Below are 23195 nucleotides of genomic sequence, written 5' to 3'. Positions count from 1 at the left end.
CTGTAATCTATATCAAAAAGCATCATTTGTGAATGCAAACACCGTCTTTGGAAATTACGTTAATCCATTTGTGGATTGTAAACTTACAAGACAAGTGGGTTTGAACTGCTAGTTATTCTGACTAAATTAATATTTCACAAGTTTTCATATTCAGTTTCTATGATAGATCAAGTAATAGTTCACTGAAAAAATGTAAATCTCCTTCATGTTGTTTCAAATCTGTTGGGTTTTTTTCACTGAAAAGCTTGACTTCTGATGCAATTAATTTCATCATATTTGAGCAAATTATATTATATATTTTATTATTTCTGAGTGAATTATCTCTTTAAGAATTAAAGGGAAAGTTCAACAAAAAAAGAACAAAAAAAGAGACAATTGTTTGTGTTTCAGTCAGTGGTCACCAAAACTCTTTGATTATAAACATTCTTAAAAAGATCTACTTTTGTGGTCTCCGCAAAGAAAGAAATGCATACAGATTTGGATCGACATGAGGATGAGTAAATGATGACAGAGTTTTCAATTTGGGTGAATTAACTCTTTAATGCAAGTTCTGAATCAATATTAATTTCAACACCTATGAGGTAACAGGTAAATTTTTGACAGTTTAAGAGTTTATAACTTACCTAAATACATTGTTTTCATCATTTGATTCTTCAGATCTACTAAAGTATCTAGCCAAACATGCTATATTGATTACTGAGACTGAAGTCCCTTAAGTCATCTGTGCTCCCGACAGATTGAGGACATGACCGGACAGTTCATTGGAATAATGTCACAAGTGTTAATACTGGGGCGTGAAATTATGTTGTGGCTAAGTCCCTCACATTTATTGTCACTAAAATGACCAATCCCCCCCCCAAAAAAAACATAGTTATGGCTAATCATACTTTACGTGGAAAGTATCACTCAAACACGTCTCTTTCACAGAGATGTACATTGCTATTTAAAAATGGAAGGGGAAATGAAGAAAATCAATATAAAGAAAAAAAGATCAGTCGAAAATAGTTTACTGTTTAATATAGTATTGTATTTCATCAACAGTGCACTGCCATATGTAAAAAAACAAAATACTGAATGATGTCACCGTTGGGTCATGCAGGAAAAAACCTTCATTTAATTTCTCCCCTTCTTTTTACTGTAACTACATAGTAGTTGGTTTTCTAGGTATATGTGTTCAGTTAAGACTGAGAACAAATATACTCCATGTTATAATGGAACACACATCTTTACATCGCTCAGTGTGACAGTTGTGACACAGGATAATAATGCGAGCTCTGGGCTCTTTTCAAATGACACATACTGAATTATTGACAGATGGTACAGCAATGAACACGCTATATTTTACTTGCTATCGTAGACAATGAAGCAAAAGTATTGATTTGATGCATTTTGTCATTATTAGAAATGATCCATGTAAAATCAGCTGCTTTTCTGTACTAAAAACTTATGGGTAACTCATTTTGGTACTAAAAAGTCATGGGTTCCCTCAGGAATTTCAAATGAATTAGTACTTTTCAATTTATGATTTTAAAGAGGACCTATTATGCTTTTTACATTTTCAACTTTCTTTAGTGTGCATGACAAAGGTCCAGTGCGCACAAAGTCCACTCCAAAGAGAGTTATTCTGAGGCTTGGTTGAGTAGTTAGTTAGTGTTAGTAGTGCGTTGAAACTCGTGGTTATGGTCAGCGTGACATTTCCAAAACACGCTCAAAGTTGTTGACCAATCACAACACACTGGTCCAAACAACCAATAAAAGCACATTGTGCTTTTCAGGCAGAGGGGCTTCAGAGACCGGAACTAAACAGGGCTGCGTTTCCAAAAAGCTTCGTAAGCCTAAGTTGATTTTAGGTGGCGATTGTTCTAAGATCAGCTGATGCTTTTGGGAAATGCAGCCCAGAGCGTTACTGACCAACTGGGAAGAGAGGTGCTACAAAAATGTAAAATATGTTATTTGAACATTCAAGCATGAATATTCTCTAGTAGACCCCAAAAAACAAATTCAAGACTTTGTTAAAAGGCATAATAAGGCCGCTTTAAATATTAAAAATAAGATGCTTAATCTAACAACTGATTGTCTTTATATAGCGACTTTTAAAACATTTTCTTTTTCAAATTTCACATTTCAGGTTTGACTATGTATAATGTATGTTGCAGAACAAAACATTAATGTCCATTTATATTTTTTACTCTTATTTTATGTTTTTTTTTTTTTCAAATGTTATCCATAAAGCAGAACCTGCTATTCAAAAACTTTGAAATTCCAATGGGAAACCATGCTGATGTCGGCCTACAAACTGACGTCATGACTAAACAGCTTCATTGTCATGGCATATTAAGTGTCTATAACATTCTGAATTTTCAAAAGACAATACCTCATTTCATTTGCAAATACATACAGCTAGCTATAAATATTTGCGGTGATATGCGGGGGGAATCATTCAATATAACAAATATTATAGCTGCAAGTTTGATTTATGCTGATGATACCATGCTACAGTCGAGCTTTGAAAGATTGTGCATATGGTCAACCGTGTCCTGACACTAGAACATTTACACTACATTAATATGCATTCGTGCTTTCTTACATCCAACACAATATGATGGCTGAGGTTGTGACTGGAATAAAATTAATTTAAAATAAGACGGCCATTGAATCACAATGATTTCTTTTTCCATCCCCAACATTTTTGAAGACTAGCACACTGTCTGCCTCATTTCACAGATCCAATTAATTATTCATGTACTGCAAAAAATGAAGTTGTGATAGGCCCACCTGTCTGGAAAAAAAGCTATATATTCTGAAAATAGCACATCCAGAGCATCTGCTAATGGACAGCAAAAGTGGAACAGAGGATGGTATTGGGATATTCATGAATGTGATTAATTGTGCAAAAGACACAAACAAACTAATCCTTAAGACAGAAGCAAAATGTTGAAGTAATAATAAAGGAAAACAAAAACAATCAAATGTCTTTTCCTGACATTCGAAAATCATTTGCCTCACACGGTCTACTGACAAAATAATTTTCTTGAAATAGACAGTTTTGATGGAATTGACATCATTAACAAATTTAGTTATACACTGTATTAGTATTATTAGTTGACAGACACTAGACAGCAATCTGAAGACACGTGAATGTACAATGGCCTCAAAACATATTTGGAAACTTAAGTCACACTTACAAACTCTGCAAAGAAAGGATGCTGTACTTACTCAGAACATACTTCCCTTTTCTGCAATTGCTTTTTTTCACAAAACAGTCTCAAAGCAATTCTGTATACATTTAATTGAATTATTCATTAACATACAAATACATTATATAAGGCAATTTTTAATTAATCATTCATTTTTATTTAAACCAATCACAAATCTTTTGTTTGTTGTTTTTGTGCTTTGCTTGGTTTAATCTTGCAATGGCAATATAGAAGTTTGACTTAAATATCCAAATCCTGTTTCGGCCCACTGTATGCCTTTTTCAAATATACCTTTAAGACATGAATAATACATTGACATTTGTAGTATGTACTTATCTTTATCCCATAAATATTGTCTTTAGTCACATTAAGGGTAAATATGTGAGTAGTACCATAATTACGCTAAATAAATGTAATCTTGCTAAGATTACAGATTCTCTTTAAAGAAAAATAAATCTATATTTCAAAACACATTAACCTCAGTCCCTCAGTCGAAGCGTTCTTTGGCAGATCTGGGCTGAACCAGTATACCTGGTGCTTTGAGGGCAGGTGTAACTTAGCTAGAACCATTTTAAAGTGCGGCGTTTGACACGGCTATTCACGTTAAGCTCTATTCTAAACTTTCAATTTCAGGTAATGCTTTCTAAAATCTCTCTAAGCTTATGTTATTTTCCCCCATCCTTTCAAAATGGAAAGAAAATGGCTTCCGTCACATATACTTGGCTGTATAAAGCTGGATCGTTTGACTTCTGACTCACCTCGCATGATTTCATATAGCTATTTCATCAGTGCTTGTCTGAACCATTGCTGCCTACCTGTGCTAATTTGGCACAATCAACTTTGCTAACTTTATAATGACTACATGAAGGGAAACTCTACGGACAATAACACTGAGAATTCTACTGCGGGACAGGATCTCAAAGAATTTCCTTCAACACGTAAAACCCTGGAAGTTTGCATACTAAGGCTTACTTTCATACCAAAAATCCTTTGATTCTGATGGTACTGCATCCGTAGCCACTATCAATCAGGCTATTTCTGATCAAGTTCTACTTGGTGTCTGTTCAGTCACGCTGTTTGTTTGAACTCTGTCAAGAACTGGCAGCTCTGAATCATATCGAAGGTCGTTCGGCTCCCTCTTCATTCTTCACTCTCCTCCTCGTCCCCTTTAGTGCCCTTGCTCCAGCGCTGAAAACAGTGGACGGTGGATGCCAGGAAGAAGCTGGCCATGATGGCGGCCACCGAGACGGAGATGCCCGAGAAGATGATGATGAAGAAATCGGTGAGGGTGAGGGTGATCTGGCACTCCCGAAAACTGTCCTGGGAGAGCTGGCTGAGAGGCACACGGCGTCCATCTGTGGGCAAAGAGCACTCCATTCCCTCTATACCTGTATAAAAAGCACAAAAACATAATACAGTTTTAGTTATTATTGAAGAGGCTTCACATTACAATGGTTAGATCAATGCACATGGTTTCCATAAAACAAACTGTGCTTTTTATTTTTATTTTTATGAAAAGCAGTTGCTTAAACAGATTTAGGCCTAAAAGCCCAAGTGGTCTTCCTCTGACTGTACACTTTCATGGGCTGTTGGGTATTAGTCTACTGTGGAGTGTAAGATTGGTAAAAGAGCACACTGGGCCTCAAAAGGGGTGCTAGTGAGCATCATTATGAATCATAAAATGATAAAATTCCCATTTAAAGGCTTAGTTCACCCAAATGAAAAAAAAAAATGAAAAATACAATGGAAGTCAGTGGGGCCCATCAACTGTTTGGTTACCCATATTCTTCAAAATATCTTATTTTGTGTTCAACAGAAGAAAGAAACTCATACATGTTTGGAACAACTCGAAGGTGAGTAAAAGATGACAGAATTTTCATTTTTGGGTGAACTATCCCTTAAATAAATGAATCACAAGCAGTAATTATATTTTATAATATATATTAACAAATAAAACAGTTATGTTAAATTGTAATAATATTTCACGGTTTTACTGTTTCTACTGTATTTGTGCTCAAATAAATGCTTGGTGAGAATAAGAGACTTCATTACAAGACGAAACTTTTGAACGGTATTGTAAAAAAAAAAAAAAAAAAAAAAAAAAAATGAAGAGTAAATTACTCTTCCTGTCATTCCAATGCAATGGGTTGTGGTCAATTCACACTCACACTTAAACTTTACATTTTGCACAACACTAGTATATAGACATGCATGTCTGTATATCTGGTATTTTAACAATTATATAATTGGTCTAAACTGGACTAAATACATAACATAAAAAAAATAACAATGACCATAATATACAGCTCTATTAGTTTACATAGAAGGACTGTACAATTGCACTGTATGGACATTCTGATCAGATTCATCTGACACGAATGGAATCCCTGGACTCGTTTCAAGAACTTTTTGAATTTTTTACAGATGGAAATGAAATGGCAGGGGGCTTATGAGAAGCCCTAAAATAGCTCTCATGTTTATTTATGCCACTGTTTGACCAGCACAGAAGTCAGACTGTCAGCCCTCACTCATTTAAAACCGAAGTAAAAGACGCACGCACATGCACACACTCTCAGTGTGACCCTGTTGATTCACTGCTGTGTGTTAATGAGACTGAATCAAGGGCATATGAGACTCGGGCACGTCTACCACACATAATCATGAAATCCACAGAGAGGAATATCCGACAACAGCTTTCAGCTGCGCAGAAATATAATCAACTCACATTATATAAATGTAAATTATATATTTGTGTATGCGAGTAGATGTTAATAAGAGAGTGATTAGAGTTTACGCAGAGGAATCCAACAGAAAAGAATGCATCTTCATCTGAGCAGAAAATAAAAAGAAATGAGAAAGAAAAGTAAATGATATCAAGGCTGGCTTGTTTTCTTCTATGGCTGACCGCTTAAGCGCAAGAAATAAAACAGCAGGAGCACGTCACGAGATCCAAAGATGATAAAACAAGCATTGGGGTTTATCCACTCGTTTCTCTCTCTCTCGCAGTCAGAACGTGCAGTCTCACTGAAGAATGGGAGTGATGACATGTTCGCTCGCATTGCTTTTAACTGCCAGGTCATCTGATGCACTGGAGCGTGAGGCTCTGTGTGGGAGATGTAACTATATCCAGAGCGAACTCACAGTTTGTGTGGGATAGCTGCACAACGGCAGAAGACGACAGAAGTGTGAATCTAGCATCTCTCATTTTCACTTGCTCTGTACTGTAAAACACTGCAAGCATTTTACATGCTTCAACTACTATTTTACAGTAAAATACTAATTTCTGCATTTTACTGTGAAACAGATAACATAGCATAGATAACATACTGTATTACAATAGGGTGATACATATGCCTGGAAATTATGTATAGTGCAAAACAATGATTAACAATTAATATATAATGATGGGTAAACATATTTTTTAAATAAAATATTCTGAAACTTACAGTGAAACACTTTATACATTATTTTAAAATTTAATTAATCAAGTGCAAGGGCTTATGGGTATTCCCCTATGGAATTTCACCATGCAACAAGATGTGGTTATTTTACAGTATTTTTTTTAACCATATTGTGTTATTAGGGGGGAAAAACATTCAATATCATTCATTATTTTACATTATGCATAATTTTGAACTCATTCATGTAAAATAATAAATAAATCTACCAGTGATATTTTACAATAAAATGCTATATTCAGAAATGTACAGCAAAATCAATGCACGGGTAGGTCATTTTCACTCATAACACAACATAAAAAAAAACAGGATTGTGTTGCATGCTGGGTTCCCACAAAGTTTGTGTGTGATGAAGGATTTGCTGACTGCCATGGGAGTTCAATACTAATTTATTAGCATAATAGCTCTGGAGTTAATTCCAATTCAATGAGGTACTGTTATTTTACAGTATATATAAGCATGATAGTAGCCAGTAATATGCGGACACATTCACAGTAAGACGTTTTACAGTGTGTATTAAACGCACGTGTAATTTCATTTAAAAGGATCTGATGTAACAATTAAAGCCTATGAAGACATTTTAAATATGGGTTGTCACAGTCATGGCCTCAGCCTCAGTCCTGACACCAGCCAGCCGTGTGCTTTTATCATGCTACTGAAACCCATGTTGGTTTCTGGCAACTCAGGCCAAAGGAAATGTTCATAAATAATCATTTGAAAGGAAACCTGACCTGTTGGCTAAAAAATCATGGACAGCTGTGGATTGATACACTCTGCATGTCTTGAGGTTGTCAGGATATTATTAACAGGATGATATTAGTCTGATACCTGTTCTCGTGGCATTAGTCACCAGTTCTCAATTACAGCCAGGACTATCCAATACCAATTTGATGCTTAATGTGTCACCTGTCCTTTACAACAGAGCACCATCATCACAGGTCATGAGATTCAAGAGGTCATAGGAAGCTTTGTAATGCTTTTGTAATAAGATTGTTTCAGACAGACTGAAGGTGCTTAAGGTGAGTTTAACGAGATTAAGGTCCTGCAATAATGTACAATATGTGAAAAATAAGCATGAAAAGCATTAACCTCTAGTGCACCCAATAAACAAAATAGCATCATATTTTACCCCTTTAACAACTTTGTCATGGCTGTAGACAGATATTTAGCAAGGAATCTAACATTGTAAATATTTCCACAGAAACAGGTATGTATTTTTGTGTTAAATGACTAGCTTCCAAGATGAATGCGTTCAGTGGGCTAAATGTCCTGCAGGTATCAGGCATGAAATGTTGATATGATTAACTCACGGGTGGAAGTACCGGGGGAAGTCGAGCTCAGAGCAGGTGGGTGGATGATACTGGAGCCAAATGTAATGGAAAACCTTAAACACTGAAGTGGTGCATAGTTGGAGTTTAGCTTGTGTTAAACAAAACAAAAAATCAGTGCAATATACAGTTTTAAGTCTAAAATAACCCATTTTTTTCTTAGTTTTTTGAGTCAATTATTTGACAGCCTTGATTTTTTTCGATAACTGTATTTCTATAACTATAACATACATTTGTATATAAGTACATTTCAGCAAAAAAAAAAAAAAGTATGCACCTCACAGCATTTACATTACTTTCTCTTTCATCTCCAAGTATGTATCGACATTGATTTTCACATCAGATTCAAGAACAAGTCAAAAATGTGAGTTTGGACAGTCCATATGTGTTTTAGTGTCAGAATAACTCACTGGAGGATGAAGGAGACAAATGGCCTGCATTTATATTCACAGCTTCGTCACACTCATCGCTCTGCTAACTTCAGGCACTTTAAGAGGCTATGCTCTTTGATCATGTGATCCTCACCTGCTTCTCCAGGTTGATTAATGTTTCTTAACACTTCACATTTACCTGCGCGAGGTAGATTTTTTTTCTTCTATTTTCATTCTTAGGAGATGGAGAGCACAGGCTGTGCTCAGAGAGAGATGAATTCATCAATACTCTGTGGCAGGAAATATTCTTAACCTCAGCGCATCGTGACCTGGTTACGGTTTGCAAATGATTTATTTCCGTCACAGGTTACTGTACTTGAACTGGTGGCCTGGGCAGCTTGCTATATTGGAGCTATATTTTGCAGATATGAGGTTTCTGAAAATTCAATCATATTTATATGTCCGCAGGTGCACTGTGCCACGGTTCAAGGAGATTTTGAACACTGTTTGAGATGTATATGCTGTGTTCATGGAGGGCACTAACCAGGAAAAAACAACTTGTCCTATAAAGAGCCTGTGGAAATTTTAAATATGTTTGTTTTTCGAAAACAAAGGTCAAGTTTATTTAAAGGAACTGTTCTACTAAGGATGCTCTGATTGATACTGAGGTGTCAGGATGTTCCCCTACCATAAAAAAGTAAGCTGAAAAGTGGAGCAGCTAATATTATTCAGAGCCCATATAGGGGAGTGTTTAATTGTATTCAGGAAGGGGAAGAATGAGTCAGAACCGTTGGTTCAGGGCAACAAGGCAGAGGGTTTCAAATGTACATGTAAATCATGTGGATAATGTTTTTACAGAATTGTATCTTTTTTATTAATAGTATGTTAGTAATTTGCAATTATTAAATTGCATTTTTATATAATTTTCTTAACATAAATCTATCCACTTAGCTTGTTGATGGGCTGGGCTGTTGATGCATTGTTGAATTTAATAATTAATAATATGGGGTTGGTAAGATTTTTTAGTTTTTCAGTTTATTTCCGTTTACAGAGACTGACAAAATACAGAAACAAGAGTAATATTATTACAATTTAAAATAACTCTTTTCTATTATATTTTATCTTAAAATATATTTGAATTTTTTCCTGTGATATCAAAGCAGAATTTTCAGCATCAGAAAACAACAACATTTATATTTAATAGAAAACTTTTGTAAGATTATAAATGTCTTTAGTGTCACTTTTGATCAATTTAATGCATCCTTGCTGAATAAAAGTACTAATTAAATTTTTTAATTAAAAAAACTCTTACTGATCCCAAAGTTTTGAACAGTAGTTTACATAATTATGACATAGAAGTTTATATATCATTTTAAAATACATTCATATGTATTTAAAAATATGACCCATACAACTTGCTAAATGGAATTTTTTCCTTGTTCATCCTTCCACAATGTCTTGTTAGAGGAACTTTAAAATAGATGAATCAATGATAGGATGAAGTTTTGCATTTTGTTTCGGTGCATGTTAACACTGTAAATGCTGAAAAAGATACTAGGTCTCTTCACACCCTCGGCTGTGAAAGCAGAGCTGTGAACACTCAAAGTAGTCCGTTTCCAGTACAACTCTAAGAGGCCTCGAGGAAAACGAACACACTCGCTTGCTTTTAATGAGAGGATCCGAGACAAGATGTGCCTAGACAGTGTCAGGTTCTCTCTCTCGTGAGTGTCAAAAGATAGCCTTCTGTCAAGCATGCGTTCAGGATAGCTGAGATTAATCACGCTGATTTTCTCTGACCTTTCGACCTAAATAAGTTTTGCTACAGGGAGTAAGCCTAATTTTGTCAATTTTAACATTTATTCTGACCCTGTTATATACCTGGGGTGCACGAGTACTACAAGCCATGACCCTCCAAGTTACACCTACAAGTTTCGAGTGGATGCCACTGACCTAAACAATCTTTTGAAGTAAGACTAGCTTATGTTGCTTTTGATTCTTATGAAGTTTGAAATAACAGTAGTAAAACATAAAATAAACTATACTATCAAATTATTACACTCTTGGTAATTAGGGGTATCACGACTTTTGATTTTTTTTTTCTGATGTGCTGTTCTAACATGCGCTTTTCACACTAAAAGCCTGTCAAACAGCGCCTAGTTACTGGACCAAGATATGTTTCAAGTCTTGTTGCACTATTATTATTTTCAAATACACACAAGGTTTACATACTGTAGGTAAACACAGAATAGTAAACATGCTGCTGCTTGTCCTTAAAGGGATAGTTCACCCAAAAATGAACATTCTGACCCTATTTACTGTATAATGTTGTTCCAAACTTGTATTAATTTCTTTCTTGTGCTGAACACAAAATAAGTTATTTTGAAGAATGTGGGTATACAGCTGCTGGTCCCTGTTGACTTCCATAGTAGGAAAAGTATACTATGGAAGTCATTGGGGACCAGCAACTGTTTGGTTACCCACATTCTTCAAAATAACTTTTATTTCCAACAGAAGAAAGAAACTTAGTCAGGTTTAAAACAACTTGAGAGAGTAAATGATTACAATTATTTTTTGGGGGGGGGGAAATATTAATAAAACAACAAAACACAAAGTCAAAAATCACTCACTGCTTTTGACTGAGAAATGCCGTCAAGAGCATGCCAAACCTGTAGGTGGCAGTGTAACTAAAAGCTCAAGCCCACATTAGCCAATCAGAATCCCGAAAATAGTCACACACTGTGACGTCGGCTGCCTAAAACTCAGTTTTTCGCAGTTTACATTCAAACTAAGTTTTCCAAAATCTCCACTCTGGCCGGAGTTATTAGAAAGAATCGTTTTCAGAAAGAATCGTTTTCAGAGGCGAATTCTCCGTTTGCGTGTAAACGAAGGGAAATGTCACCATTTTTCAAAATAACCATGTAACGTTACGTGTAAACGGGGCCTATATCTTTCAATCAGATATCGAATGTATAAATATAGATTTAATTTATTACTTTATTTATTTATAATGTATTTACACTAAAATTCTCTAATCATTGTCATTTACTTCCCCATATAGTGAACCATGTGGCATTCACTAGTTATATAGTGAACGAGTGAGGGATTCAAATGCCATCAAACGAACAGCCAGGTGATTGTCAGCACTTGATGGATTACATTCAAAATTAGCGTCTGGTAAGAGGAATGAATGCTTCGGTGTAACGCACTCTCTTGGCAGTGATTGATTTACTTGCCCGACGTGAGCCTGATATTGGAGTCTGGCATCTTCCCCATCTCTAACTCCATTCAGGCCATTGACTGTAGGCACATGAATAGCCGGTGTGCATTTCAGCGTATTGACAACCTTGCCTGACCTCAGCTTAACTCTAGCTTTGCGCTCTACCTTGTAATACACTGCACAGGAACTCAAGGGCTCTCTTTGGAGGTACAAGTATAAGCTGTTTGATTGAGCTCTGCAAATGGTTCTGTTTTGCATGTATTAGCATTTAAACAGAAAATCACTGTTAAAGATGAAGCTCACAGAAAGGTCAAGGGGAGGTAGAGAATTAGCAAGCGAGATATTATAGTAAAGAAGCTTTCGGTCCTGTGTCAGCAACAGCCGTGCGTGACTCATTCTAATCAGGAGGGGTTTCCCTCAAACAAGGGACTCAGTGATGTCACCGACACATGGGATTGCTCTCGGTGGTGCAGTTAGACATACTCTGCATACCATTTGTGGCATGAAGCATACGGTGGAGTTATTTTAGCATGCAAAAAATACACACTATCGCATTTACGGAAACATGCCAGCAGACAGAACCGCAGTGGGGGAAGAACATACCGCATGCATTTAAAAACAAACTATGTGCTGAGGATTTATTTGATCTCTATTACATAATAAGGATATATGCAGAAAGTACAGCATGCCAGTCGACATGCAGCCTAGGACATGCCAGATGGTGGAAATTCATTTAATTATAATGTGTTTTTTTTGTGTGTGCGTGCCATTTCTGCCCAACTGTTTAGTTCATTAGCAGGTCATATTTTGATCATGTGATTAAAGACTATAGACAGTAGACGGTAACCTTATAGAAGCTTAGGAAAATATCAAAGTTTTATTCAAGCGGTTTGTTCTACAATCAACTTGTAGAGGTCATGGGTTAAATTCCTAACATACCAATACAATGTTTACCATGAATAAACTGTGTTGCTTTGGGGGAAAACGTGTTGCCCAACGATCAGCGACGTTCATCTCAATCTGAGGTCAGTTTATAAGGTTTCTGTTGACACGTCTTGGGTAAACAGCTGGTTGTAAATCAGTTAAAATGAGCCTCTTCAGGCTACTTTTACACTGGTCAGGGCAGTCTGAGGTCACAGGTGATGTTAATTATAGATGCGCTTTGTTCTGTCTCAACCATGAGCAGTGATGACAGCGGTGGATCATGTTTACACTTGTTTCCCTCGTAAAAGATTCATAGCAGAGGCTGCTGGTAGACTGAGAAAGTCCACTGAGCACATCGTCTCCTGAGGACACTTTGTGAGCAAAGAGTCAAGTTATTTTCGTAAAATCGTAAATTTTTTACATGGATTTCATATGGTGACACCATATAGGGAGAATTATATGTATATAATGTATTTGCATGTGTATTTCTTATACGTATTTACAACAGTTCAAGCCGAGTAGATAATGTCTGCTCACTTTCTGATCGGATTTAACATCACCATATTAATCCATCTGTTAAATGGCACCCCTAGTGACTAGCTCTTTGCCTTCATCCACCAGGCATAGTTCAAAGGTCACACAGTAAAGGGCCCATCCGTCCATTAAATCATTACATCAGCCATTATCCATTGCAGCCCACTCTGCCAGGCTGCCTAGTCTGTGTTCAGGGGCGTATGATCACATGTGCACATGGGAAATCAAAATGTGTGAAAGAGCACCAGCACAAACAAGCGCAGATCAAGTCTGCACTAGCTACACACCAGACGCGATAAGCGTATAAATCAATGGTGTCAATAAAAGCAGAGCCATCCATCCAGTATATATGTCTCTGTCTGTCTATCTATGTGCGTGTGTGTGTGTACAGACTTAAAAAACTGTTTCCTGGGACCATTAGCTCAAGTGATTTGGTCTTGATCTAAACCAGGCTTGGCAGTGATCGACTGTAATGGGCTCTCATTTATTCTGATTGTTGATGCTCACAGAGGATTATCTAGACACTCTCTATTCTCCAAACGAGTCTCCATCTGTCAAACATAGTGATGATGCCACATACTTGTGTATTGAACACACGCATACAGATCACAAATTCTATGCTATTGAACTTAAGTGCGTACTTAACATTTCAGCTGAACATATCAGTTTGCATGCAGTAGATAATTGCATCTGAAACTGAACTGCAATAGCAGAGACATTGAGAATAAAATTGTCATTCTGGGATTCAGCAATGTTTCTTATGAATATGATTTTTTTTTTAAATATCTGGGTAAGTCCAAAGACCATTACCAAAATACATTTTAAGCATATACATATCAATAGCTCTTTGACGGAATATAATGTCCATTTTCAGAAGCTCTAAGAAAACTTAATTGGGCCTGACCCAAGAAATCTTCTTTCAGCCAAGGCAATGCAGGACGTTTCTAAATGAAAATGACCACAACCACAAAAGAGAACTTAGAAAATGCAGAGTCACAAAAATAAATTAAATAAATAAAAATGACTAGAAAAAAAAATGCATCCAGTACAAATGGCCCTCCCCAAAACAAAAATGGTCTTATGCTCAAAGATATAGAAAAATAATAATAAAATATTGACTTCTAAATGCACTTTTTGGAATTGAATAAGTCAATTAAATGCTTATAAATGCCACTATAATGAATTTAAATTATCAATAATATTTTCAATATTAATATTTATTTAGGAGTTGGGAATTAATTATATAATACAGATCATGTAATTACTTTGCCTACAATTTTTAATTGTTTGACAGTAAGTAAGTAAACAAAGATCTAATGGGCCCTATTTTAACGATCTGAAACACAAGTATCAAACGAGTAGCTTCATTATTCAAAGGTGTGGTTTGGGCGTAACGTGAAATAAACCAATCAGAGCGTCCTCTCGCATTCCCTTTAAGAGCAGACGCGCTTGTTCCATGGCGGATTGGCCAGGCGCACGCCAGGAGCAGTTCACAGCCGAGGAGTTCTCGTCAGGGCCGTAAAGGACAGAGAGAAGTGACATTGTATGGGGATGGGAGAAACCCACCCAAGTTAGCTCCGGTTAAACAGGCGTATAATAATTTGGGTAAATGTGTAAGCTAAATTTATGCCTATTTTTTCACATCTTCATGGACACAACAATGATTTCCCTCGTGTGTTAATATTTTTCCTTGTAATAATGTATGATTTGCAAAAATGAAAACTGCTGCGTCTGTTTATATTAGAGAATCAAAGTGTGTGTTTGTTCACACGCTACATAATGGCCAAGCACGCGCCCTTAGCATAGGGCTAACGCGCAACGCGCAGTACAACGGAATTGTTTTCTAAAACTGCAAAATACCACCAGGGAACTTTTGCGCCGGAACACGCCTCGTCTTTTCGCTGAACCGCCCCCGCGAGCGCAAGTTCATTCCCTAATTCACTGACGTGCGTCTGTGGAGGGAAAAGTCCGCTGTGCGCGGGTGCAGAATAGGAATGATACATGCGTCGGTGAACTAAGTCAATTGCGCTGGGTGCAAGATAGGGCCCAATGACCCTTAAGTAGTTACTATACCATCATTATCCAAACCAGCAGATGACTTAAGGAAAATGCCAGAGAATAACCTCAACTTTGGGAATAATTTATTGCTGAAGCTCTGAGATCAGATCAAAAGTGAATTGCAGGATGTAACATAGCCAAGAGCAACGGTGAGAGGATAATCTACAGTAATATTTTCAGCTACTAATCCAACAATTTCTTTCTCTTATCATTTTTCTCATGCAGCTAGAAATAGAAGGACTGATAGTTCCTGCTGCTGGGAAATCCATCTTCTCATTAAGGGGATAATCCACGGTGAGCTCTGATAATGCAGATATGCATTCGCGAATTGTGTCTGACCAACGCAAAGCATCTCGGGTAAGATCAGCAGTTCAACTGAAGAGTTTAAGAGGGTAATAAACCATTCCTCTGATAGGGGGAGAACAGCTACAACGTTTATTTGATTTAAAATTCCATTTTCCTAAACCTTGAGGCAGAATATACCATTTCTCTATAGACTACTCTCTTTCTCATGAGAATTTACTATCACATATCTTAGACTAGAAATGCAATGCACCAAGCATAACCTACTGTATTCAAATCAATAATTGCAGCAGCAGTCGTTGATTAGATCACAACACATCAGTCACTAAAGCTAAATGAATTAGCATGATACTCTCATTCATCATATCATTGTAAGTGAAGTCTATCTCTAGATAGATAAATAGTCTATTAGGACATGCTGTCCATGCACAATCCAGTCATCTGTTTATGTCCGCTCCAAAGGTCATTCTAGGCTGTTTGTAGTTATCACCAGCTGCTCCCTGACTTCCTCAAGTCATAAGTGATGCAGAAATAAGTGGAAAACATGAGGTGAGATGTGCGGTCCTAACTCAATTTCAGCGTGCATCTACGGTGAGCCTGTTGGCAGGTATGTCGGAGGCTTGGCTCCACTTTTGGCTCCCCGTCTGCTGCTGATGCTGATGTGAGCTTGGCTCCTTTATCTCGTACAATTCATTATTACCCTCTAATAACTGCTTTGAAAGCCCATGATAAATGTATTTGTCGGAGTCACTGAGGAATCTCATATTTCACCCAGTGCACAAACTTCTTTTCAATGACCAAACTGAAATGGACATTAGCATAGCAAATGTGAACGCAATGACAAATGATAGTCAATGTGATTTTCTGTTCACTGTGGTTGCATTCTCAGATACTTTTAGAAAATACTAGGGTCTGGCTTCACAGACAGGGCTTAGACTAAGACAGGACTAGGATTTAGTTAAATTAGGAAATTTACCTTGTGAGACAAAACAATGGCACTGACATATTTTAAGATATGTCAGTGCAAGTTGCTTTCAGTTAAAACAGCTCAAACATGCATTTAAGTCTGGGACTAGGCTTGAGCCTTGTCTGTGAACCCGGGCATATATGTTTCACAGTACTCATGAGGACTGCATTTTATTAGCCATTGTGTGGTTACTCCGCAAGAGAGGCTCTTAATTTCTCCTTGCGCTAAAGTAAGGTCATGTTCATAAGTAAACAAACAGCGCAAGCAGCTCAGCTAAATGACACATAATGGAGCTCTGGGGCTGCATGGTGTTTGGCCATTAGATAATATTTGTTCAGAGTTATCTATTTTCCATTTTATCCACAGGGAAATGATAACTAGGATGGTATATACAATTTCAAGTTGTAAATCTCCCTGTCCTCTTGCGGTAAAAATCTAGCATGCAGATAGATTGAGTGAGATAGGGTCAATTTATTCACCATCTGATTTATGGGTTTGTGCCGCTTGTGGGTTTTGTTGTAAACCATAAATAGACACAGTGGCCGTCATTTATCACAATGATCTACAGGTTTGCTACATGTATATAATATTTATTTACCGGTAAACAGAATGCAACAACTTTCAAATGAAATGTTGTAAACTATGGGCCCTATCTTGCACCCAGCGAAATTTACTTTGTACAACGACGCATGTATCAATCCTATTTTGCACCCGACGCACAGCGGACTTTTCCCTCCACAGACGCACGTCGTAAATGAGTGAATTTGCAGTTTTCATTTTTTCAAATCATACATTATTACAAGGAAAAATATTAACACATGAGGGAAATCATTGTTGTGTCCATGAAGATGTGAAAAAATAAATCTAGCTTACACATTTACCCAAATTATTATACGCCCGTTTGACCAAAGCTAATTTGGGTGGGTTTCTCCCATCCCCTGTCACTTCTCTGTCTTTTACGGCCCTGACGAGAACGTCGGTCTCCTCGGCTGTGAACCGCTCCTGGCGTGCGCCTGGCAAATCCGCAGTTATAATAGCAATCCGCCATGGAACAAGCGCATCTGCTCTTAAAGGGAATGCGAGAGGACGCTCTGATTGGTTTATTTCACGTTACGCCCAAACCACACCTATGAACAATGAAGCTACTTCAGACCAACCCATTTTAGATTTGCGTCGGAAGCAAGAGTCATTTATCCCGCCGGTATAATAGCAACAGCGCCCGAGATCCGCCCACAAAGTTACTTGCGTTTCGCGTTTGATACTTGCGTTTCAGATCGTTAAAAAAGGGCCCAAAGTGTCAAAGAAAATAAAAAAAAAACAGATGATGACTGTATATGTTTGTGATCTAATTTTGCATTTTATCTCAGCTATTTATTTGTAAGAAATACATACCACTAATATGTATTATGTATATATTCAGTCACTAGAGGAATTTATGTTTTGCTTTCAGTAAATATGCTTCTTTCTAATATTTCTGTAGATGAATGTCAAATAATGTGTCCAGTGGAAAATCTTGATCTATTTCACAGAGCTGTATTTATCAGACAAAGAACTGAATCTCTGAATAAGCTGATTTTTGTTCTTCTTTTTTGCTATTGTGACCCTTCCCCTGAGAATGATGCTCTTTAATTTTCTCTCTCTCTCTCTCTCTGTCTCGCAAAATATGTTTTTATGACTGTCTGAGTCTGGAGATTATACCTGAACATCTGTTCTAAAACAAGTAGCTTTTTATACTGAACTTTACTTTTAAAACAGTACTATGGGTATACCATGGTACATTAAGGGTGTTAATATCTTACTTTCATGTATATTATGATACTGAATGATTACCATGTTCATGGATCATGGTTTGTTATGGTACAATCATTATAGTCCAAAAAAACATGGTATTACCACAGTACAGTAAAACATACAGTAAAACACCCGAAAATTTGAATTCCATCATCATTACAAAACTTTGTTGTTCCAAACCTCTTTCTTCCAAGTAAAATGAAAGAGAAATGTTTCAACTGTTTGTCTATAAAATGAAAGTCAGTGGGTCCAAAACAACACAGGACCCCAGTTACTTTCAGTGTATAGACAAAAACGCAGAAACATTCTTCAAAATTCTTATTCTTTAATGTTCCACACAAAAAAGAATGTTAAATATGTTTGAAACAACAAAAACTATGACAGAATTTATATTTTCTAGTATACTATCCCTTTAACCTCTGTGAACACTACCACAAAGTAATCACAGATCAGAAAAAAATGGTTATTTTCATTACTGTAACCTCAATGAACAGCAGAACAATATCACAGCAAGAAGCAATTGATGAAAGATCCCATATAAATAGCATGTCCATAAATGACTGATATATCACACACACAAGCACCCTGGCCTGGCGGGAATAAGCAGGTGTTCGGCATGCGTAGCATGTCTAATGATCACACACCACATCCCCATATGGAATGTTAAATGTGAGCTCTGGAGAGGATAAGGGCATCACTGCATACTTTAACATCGCACAATGTTTTGGCACTGTCCTCATTTATCTGTCATTACTCTGGAAATCCCTTGTAGTCATTGTAGGGGTGGGAGAGAGCTAAATTTAGATCAGAGGAAGAGGTCCCTTGTTTAATCTGGAGTAATATAAATAGCAAAGAATCTTGTCATACAGTAACATTTATGCAACAGTAAGACAAGGCTCAACAAGCTACAATAGTTGATGTCAAGGACTTACCATTGGGAAGCTTGTGACTGTTTTCCACCAGCCAGGTAAATAGGTTGGCAAAGTTGCAGTTGCACACCCAGGGGTTGCCCTCTAACCTAACCACCCGGAGGGAGGGTAGCTGGCTCAGGGCACTCACCTGCAGCCCGGACAGGGCATTGCGTTCTAGTTCAAGTTCACGCAAGGAGGTAAGACCCATGAAAGCATCTTCATTGATCATGCTCAGGTACGGGTTGTTGCCCAAGCGTAACTTAATTAGGCTCCTCGACTCTCCAAAAGTCCCTTTGGGGATCTCGGTCAGGTTGTTGCTGCCGAGATCCAGGAAAACCAGCCTGGAAGAAGTGCTAAGGGTGCCCGGCTCAATGTGTGAGAGCGAGTTGTTGCGGAGGTCCAGGTAGACCAGGTCACTGTAGAGCACTAGGAAGTCCGAAGGAATCCGTGGGATCCAGTTGTCTGCCAAAAGTAGCCTCCGTACGTCCAAGGGGATCTCGTCCGGAAGACGGGTAAGTCCGCGGCCGCTACAGTCCACAGTGTGAGGGTCTGGGCAAAGGCAGGTGGCTGGGCAATTTTCCCCTTGAGTCAACAAAGTGAAGGAGAGCAAGGCAAGGACAGGCTGGAGCCGGTAGACACATGGCAACATGGTCAAGAAAGAAGGGGAAAAGAGAGGGAATAGGGTTCTGGGGTGAAGGGGATCAGGGTCAGAGGGCAGGAGATTAGGAAAGGGGAGGGGAAGGGGATATCGAGAAGAGAAATAGAGGAATCAGTGCCAGCGCAGGAGCATCCTGCTGTCCTGGGCAAGAAATCTTAAGGCTTGCACATAGAGCAGCTCGAGCAAGACGCGGACGCTGTTTTCCAAGAGATCATGTAGCAAGCAGCCCCGAAGTGATGAGCAGACTGCTGGCTTTGAAGCCACGAGGGGAGGAGAGATAGCGAGCTGTGGGAGGGAGCACGAAAGCATGAGAGACTGAGAGAAAGGGGTGGAGAAATCAGCAGACAGAGGTAAACAGAGACCAGAGAGGCAGAATGAGTGGAAAATCAGAGGCACGGACAGATTGGCAACGTGGAAGAGGAGGTGGGGAGGGGGGATCTTCCAGCCGCTCTCTCGCAATTAACCCGCGCTTGATCGAAGTCTGACACAAAAGGATTCAGCATAGAGAGGCTCTGTCATGGTGAGCAAAGAGTGACATTTTTGCATCCCTCCATTTGTCTCTCAGCTGAGCGCAGGAATGAATGCTTGACCGCCGGCTGTTATCATGACCCTTGGCACTTTGGAGCCGCTGTAACCGAGCTGTCATGGTCCTAATGAGGAGAATTCCCACAGAGAATTAGGTGCAAGGCAGCGGTGTCCTCTTCCCTTCTCTTTCCTCTTGTTATCTCCCTTTCGTCTGGCTCCCGCGTGCCGTGCGATGCCAAGGCACGACTGTGTCTGATGAGAGGTTGTACAGCACGGTTTAGCTGCTCTGTTGCTATGGTGAGGAAATCCAAATATCCACATAGAAGTTGTCTGCATGCAGATTAGAGACTGGCGTGGGGAACGGGGGAAGTCTATCAGCATGCTGGCTCATGGACTCCACTGCTTTTGTCCTGTGTTGTCTTTGCCGTTTAATATGGAGGGATGAGGCGACCATGCACTCAACACGTGATGTCATTTCCTAGTAAGATAAATGGTCCCACAATTGCAACAGATTTTACATGCAATCATGCTCTTGTGCTCTTATATCATTATATAGCCTCATCCACATTGTAAAAATATATTCTGTAGTTCTGTCAATAAATCAGAAAAGCATTTGGACCCACATAACAGATTTTAGAAATTCTCTAGACTTGACCTTCATATGACATAAATCGATTTCAAACCAATCCCAGAGTTTTGTTGTTGTTGTTGTTGTTGTTATTATTAAACAAACATCAGTGCCAAAGTTAATTATGGAAATTTCTAGAAAGCAAAGGGCACGTCTTCATTCATTTAGCTCTCATCGGGCAGTTCACTCAATCATTGCTGCTTAAAGTAAAGGACAGCGAGGAGGGGCTAGACAGCATGAGACACTCATACAGCTCCTCCAGCATCTCCAGACAGGTAAATGGAATTAGGAAAGCAGACTTCGGTCACGACACAAAGTAAATCAGGAAATGACATGAATTGTACAGGACAGGTGAAACATGCCATAATGGGGTAACAAACATATCAGTCTGCAATTTAATAGAGCATTTTAAAGAGACCCAGAGTGTCATATAAAAAAAAGTGTATTGCATGTGAATACATGTGTTTGTATGTATAAATTTAAATTTTTTTTAGAATTTACTATTTGAACTGCCAAACTTTAATATATAGAGAGAGATTTGAGAAATAAATTGTTTTGTCGTCAATATTTATTACCCTAATATTTTGACAGTATTGAACTTACTTCAGTGAAATATGTCTAATCAGGTAAAAGATTTGTGAATAAATAAGCAGTCAAAATGAATGATTGAATTGATGTGATTATTTTTTGGTCGAAATTCTTCTTTTGTGTGACTTCTTATCCTTCCATTTCAGCATCCTGTGGTCGTGACCAATTCAAGACTCACATTCAATCGAGACACGATCCCTTTTTCACAGTAAAGTTGTGAGAAATATATTATTGTGTACACAAATTCAATTTTCATGATTTCACTTTGGTTAAAAATTTCTGCAAAATGAATGAATATCAATTTATATAGCATTCAGTAGCTTTCTTACATATAAAACCCTTTCTGTGCCTTTCTGGAAATACAGGCAGGATCTAAAAGTCAAAACAGGGCAGTTCATGCAATACAAGAAAAGTGAAGATGTATCTAGAACATCGCTCATGTCTTCATAATGGTGCACGCTCCCGAAGGTAAAGGTCTCTATTGAAGTTCCATAGTTAACTTTGCATGTGTAAATTAAGTCTCCTCCCGGTCCATCCCCACAGACCTCAGACCCGGTCCAAGGAACGGAAGCCTTTGAAAGATCACTCAAATTATGTTCGGAATGAGGCCATATTACCATAAAACTGCACAATTAATTAGATGCCCATGGAAAATATGTAGGGTGCATGTGTGTCTGTGACAGGGGATTGCAATCATGACTTTCCATTCACTATGAATAAATACCACACTTTATATGGGACAAGCAAACTCTTTTTTATGACAGACCATATAAAAAAAGAATGTCTTAGATGGAAGGATTTTTTTTTTTTATATTAGGAGGACCATGTCAGAATATCTGCAGATAATGAATTATGTTCCTCGTTATTGATTTCTGCAACTGGTTGCCACGTAACATCAACAAAAGTAAAGTAAGTTAAATAAATGAAGTTGTCCTCTCTTTCTTCACCTACTTCTGGGTCTGCATGTACTAGGCAATAAGTTTTTCTTCTAAAGTTTGTCTTCTATTGAGAGAAACACATGACGCATTAAAAACAATAGGGTGTGGTGGCATGACTATGAAACTCAAAACAACAGACATGGCAAACATTTAAAATATAATACAAATTACATTTTTTATTAATTGTCTAAGAATGAAGTATACAAATAATGTGAATAGTGCATCTTAGATATGTGCAGCAATATAATTATGGAGGAACTGATAAGACGACTATAGAGTACAAAGTGAATCAAAGTACCTTTTGTTTTTTCATTCAAGGCTGCAACAGAAATGTTTATTTTGGCTGACACTGTTTGCTGTATATTAAAGAATTGACAGTGTGCTGTAAATGTAGAACTACAAAACCAGCCCTGACCTCTCAGATCGATCCAGCTTGACCGTGTGCCCGTCATACAAATCAGGCATGTTTGCGCTTCTATTTTCAGTTGTTGTAACTGTAGATTATAATAAAACTAAAGACACGACACTTCATGGTTTGTTCTTTGTCCCATGGCTCTCTTCTCACAAGGCAATAATAGGCAATAAAAGATGACCTGCAGCCTGCAATGAGCAGTTCTTGCCTCCCTTATGTTTTTAGCTCTAGACCTGAGGTGATACAGTGTGTGGATTTAGCGCCAGACGCTGCTAATGCAACTCAATAGCTTGATATTAAAACTGTTAACTACCTAGAAAATTTCAGAGGAAAGTGAAAAGGCAATATTTTCTCAACTAAGACATTACTGGAATAACTTTGTACATA

General features: G+C 37.9%; 1 protein-coding gene across 1 annotated transcript; it reads right to left on the bottom strand.

Moving 5' to 3' along the window:
* Positions 1 to 523: 523 nt before the first annotated feature.
* lrrc38b (leucine rich repeat containing 38b) lies at positions 524 to 21519 on the bottom strand. The gene is made up of 2 exons (XM_079596923.1): positions 19081 to 21519; positions 524 to 4585 (listed from the first exon to the last, which is right to left on the bottom strand). The coding sequence occupies exons 1-2, from the start codon at positions 19706 to 19708 to the stop codon at positions 4338 to 4340; spliced, it is 876 nt and encodes a 291-aa protein (XP_079453049.1). The 5' UTR covers positions 19709 to 21519; the 3' UTR covers positions 524 to 4337.
* Between the last annotated feature and the right edge of the window lie 1676 nt (positions 21520 to 23195).

This window comes from Phoxinus phoxinus (genome assembly GCF_949152265.1).
Source record: "Phoxinus phoxinus genome assembly, chromosome: 22".
NCBI classification, from domain to species: domain Eukaryota; kingdom Metazoa; phylum Chordata; class Actinopteri; order Cypriniformes; family Leuciscidae; genus Phoxinus; species Phoxinus phoxinus.
The sequence above is the reverse complement of the archived record's forward strand: the minus strand, read 5'-3'. Positions and strand labels throughout refer to the sequence as shown.

Excerpts from the sequence above, each read along its gene's own strand:
- lrrc38b (XM_079596923.1), bottom strand. The coding sequence starts at position 19,708 with ATGTTGCCATGTGTCTACCGGCTCCAGCCTGTCCTTGCCTTGCTCTCC. Across the intron at positions 4,586-19,080 it reads CAGTCACAAGCTTCCCAATG|GTATAGAGGGAATGGAGTGC; the intron begins GTAAGTCCTTGA and ends CTTTTTATACAG.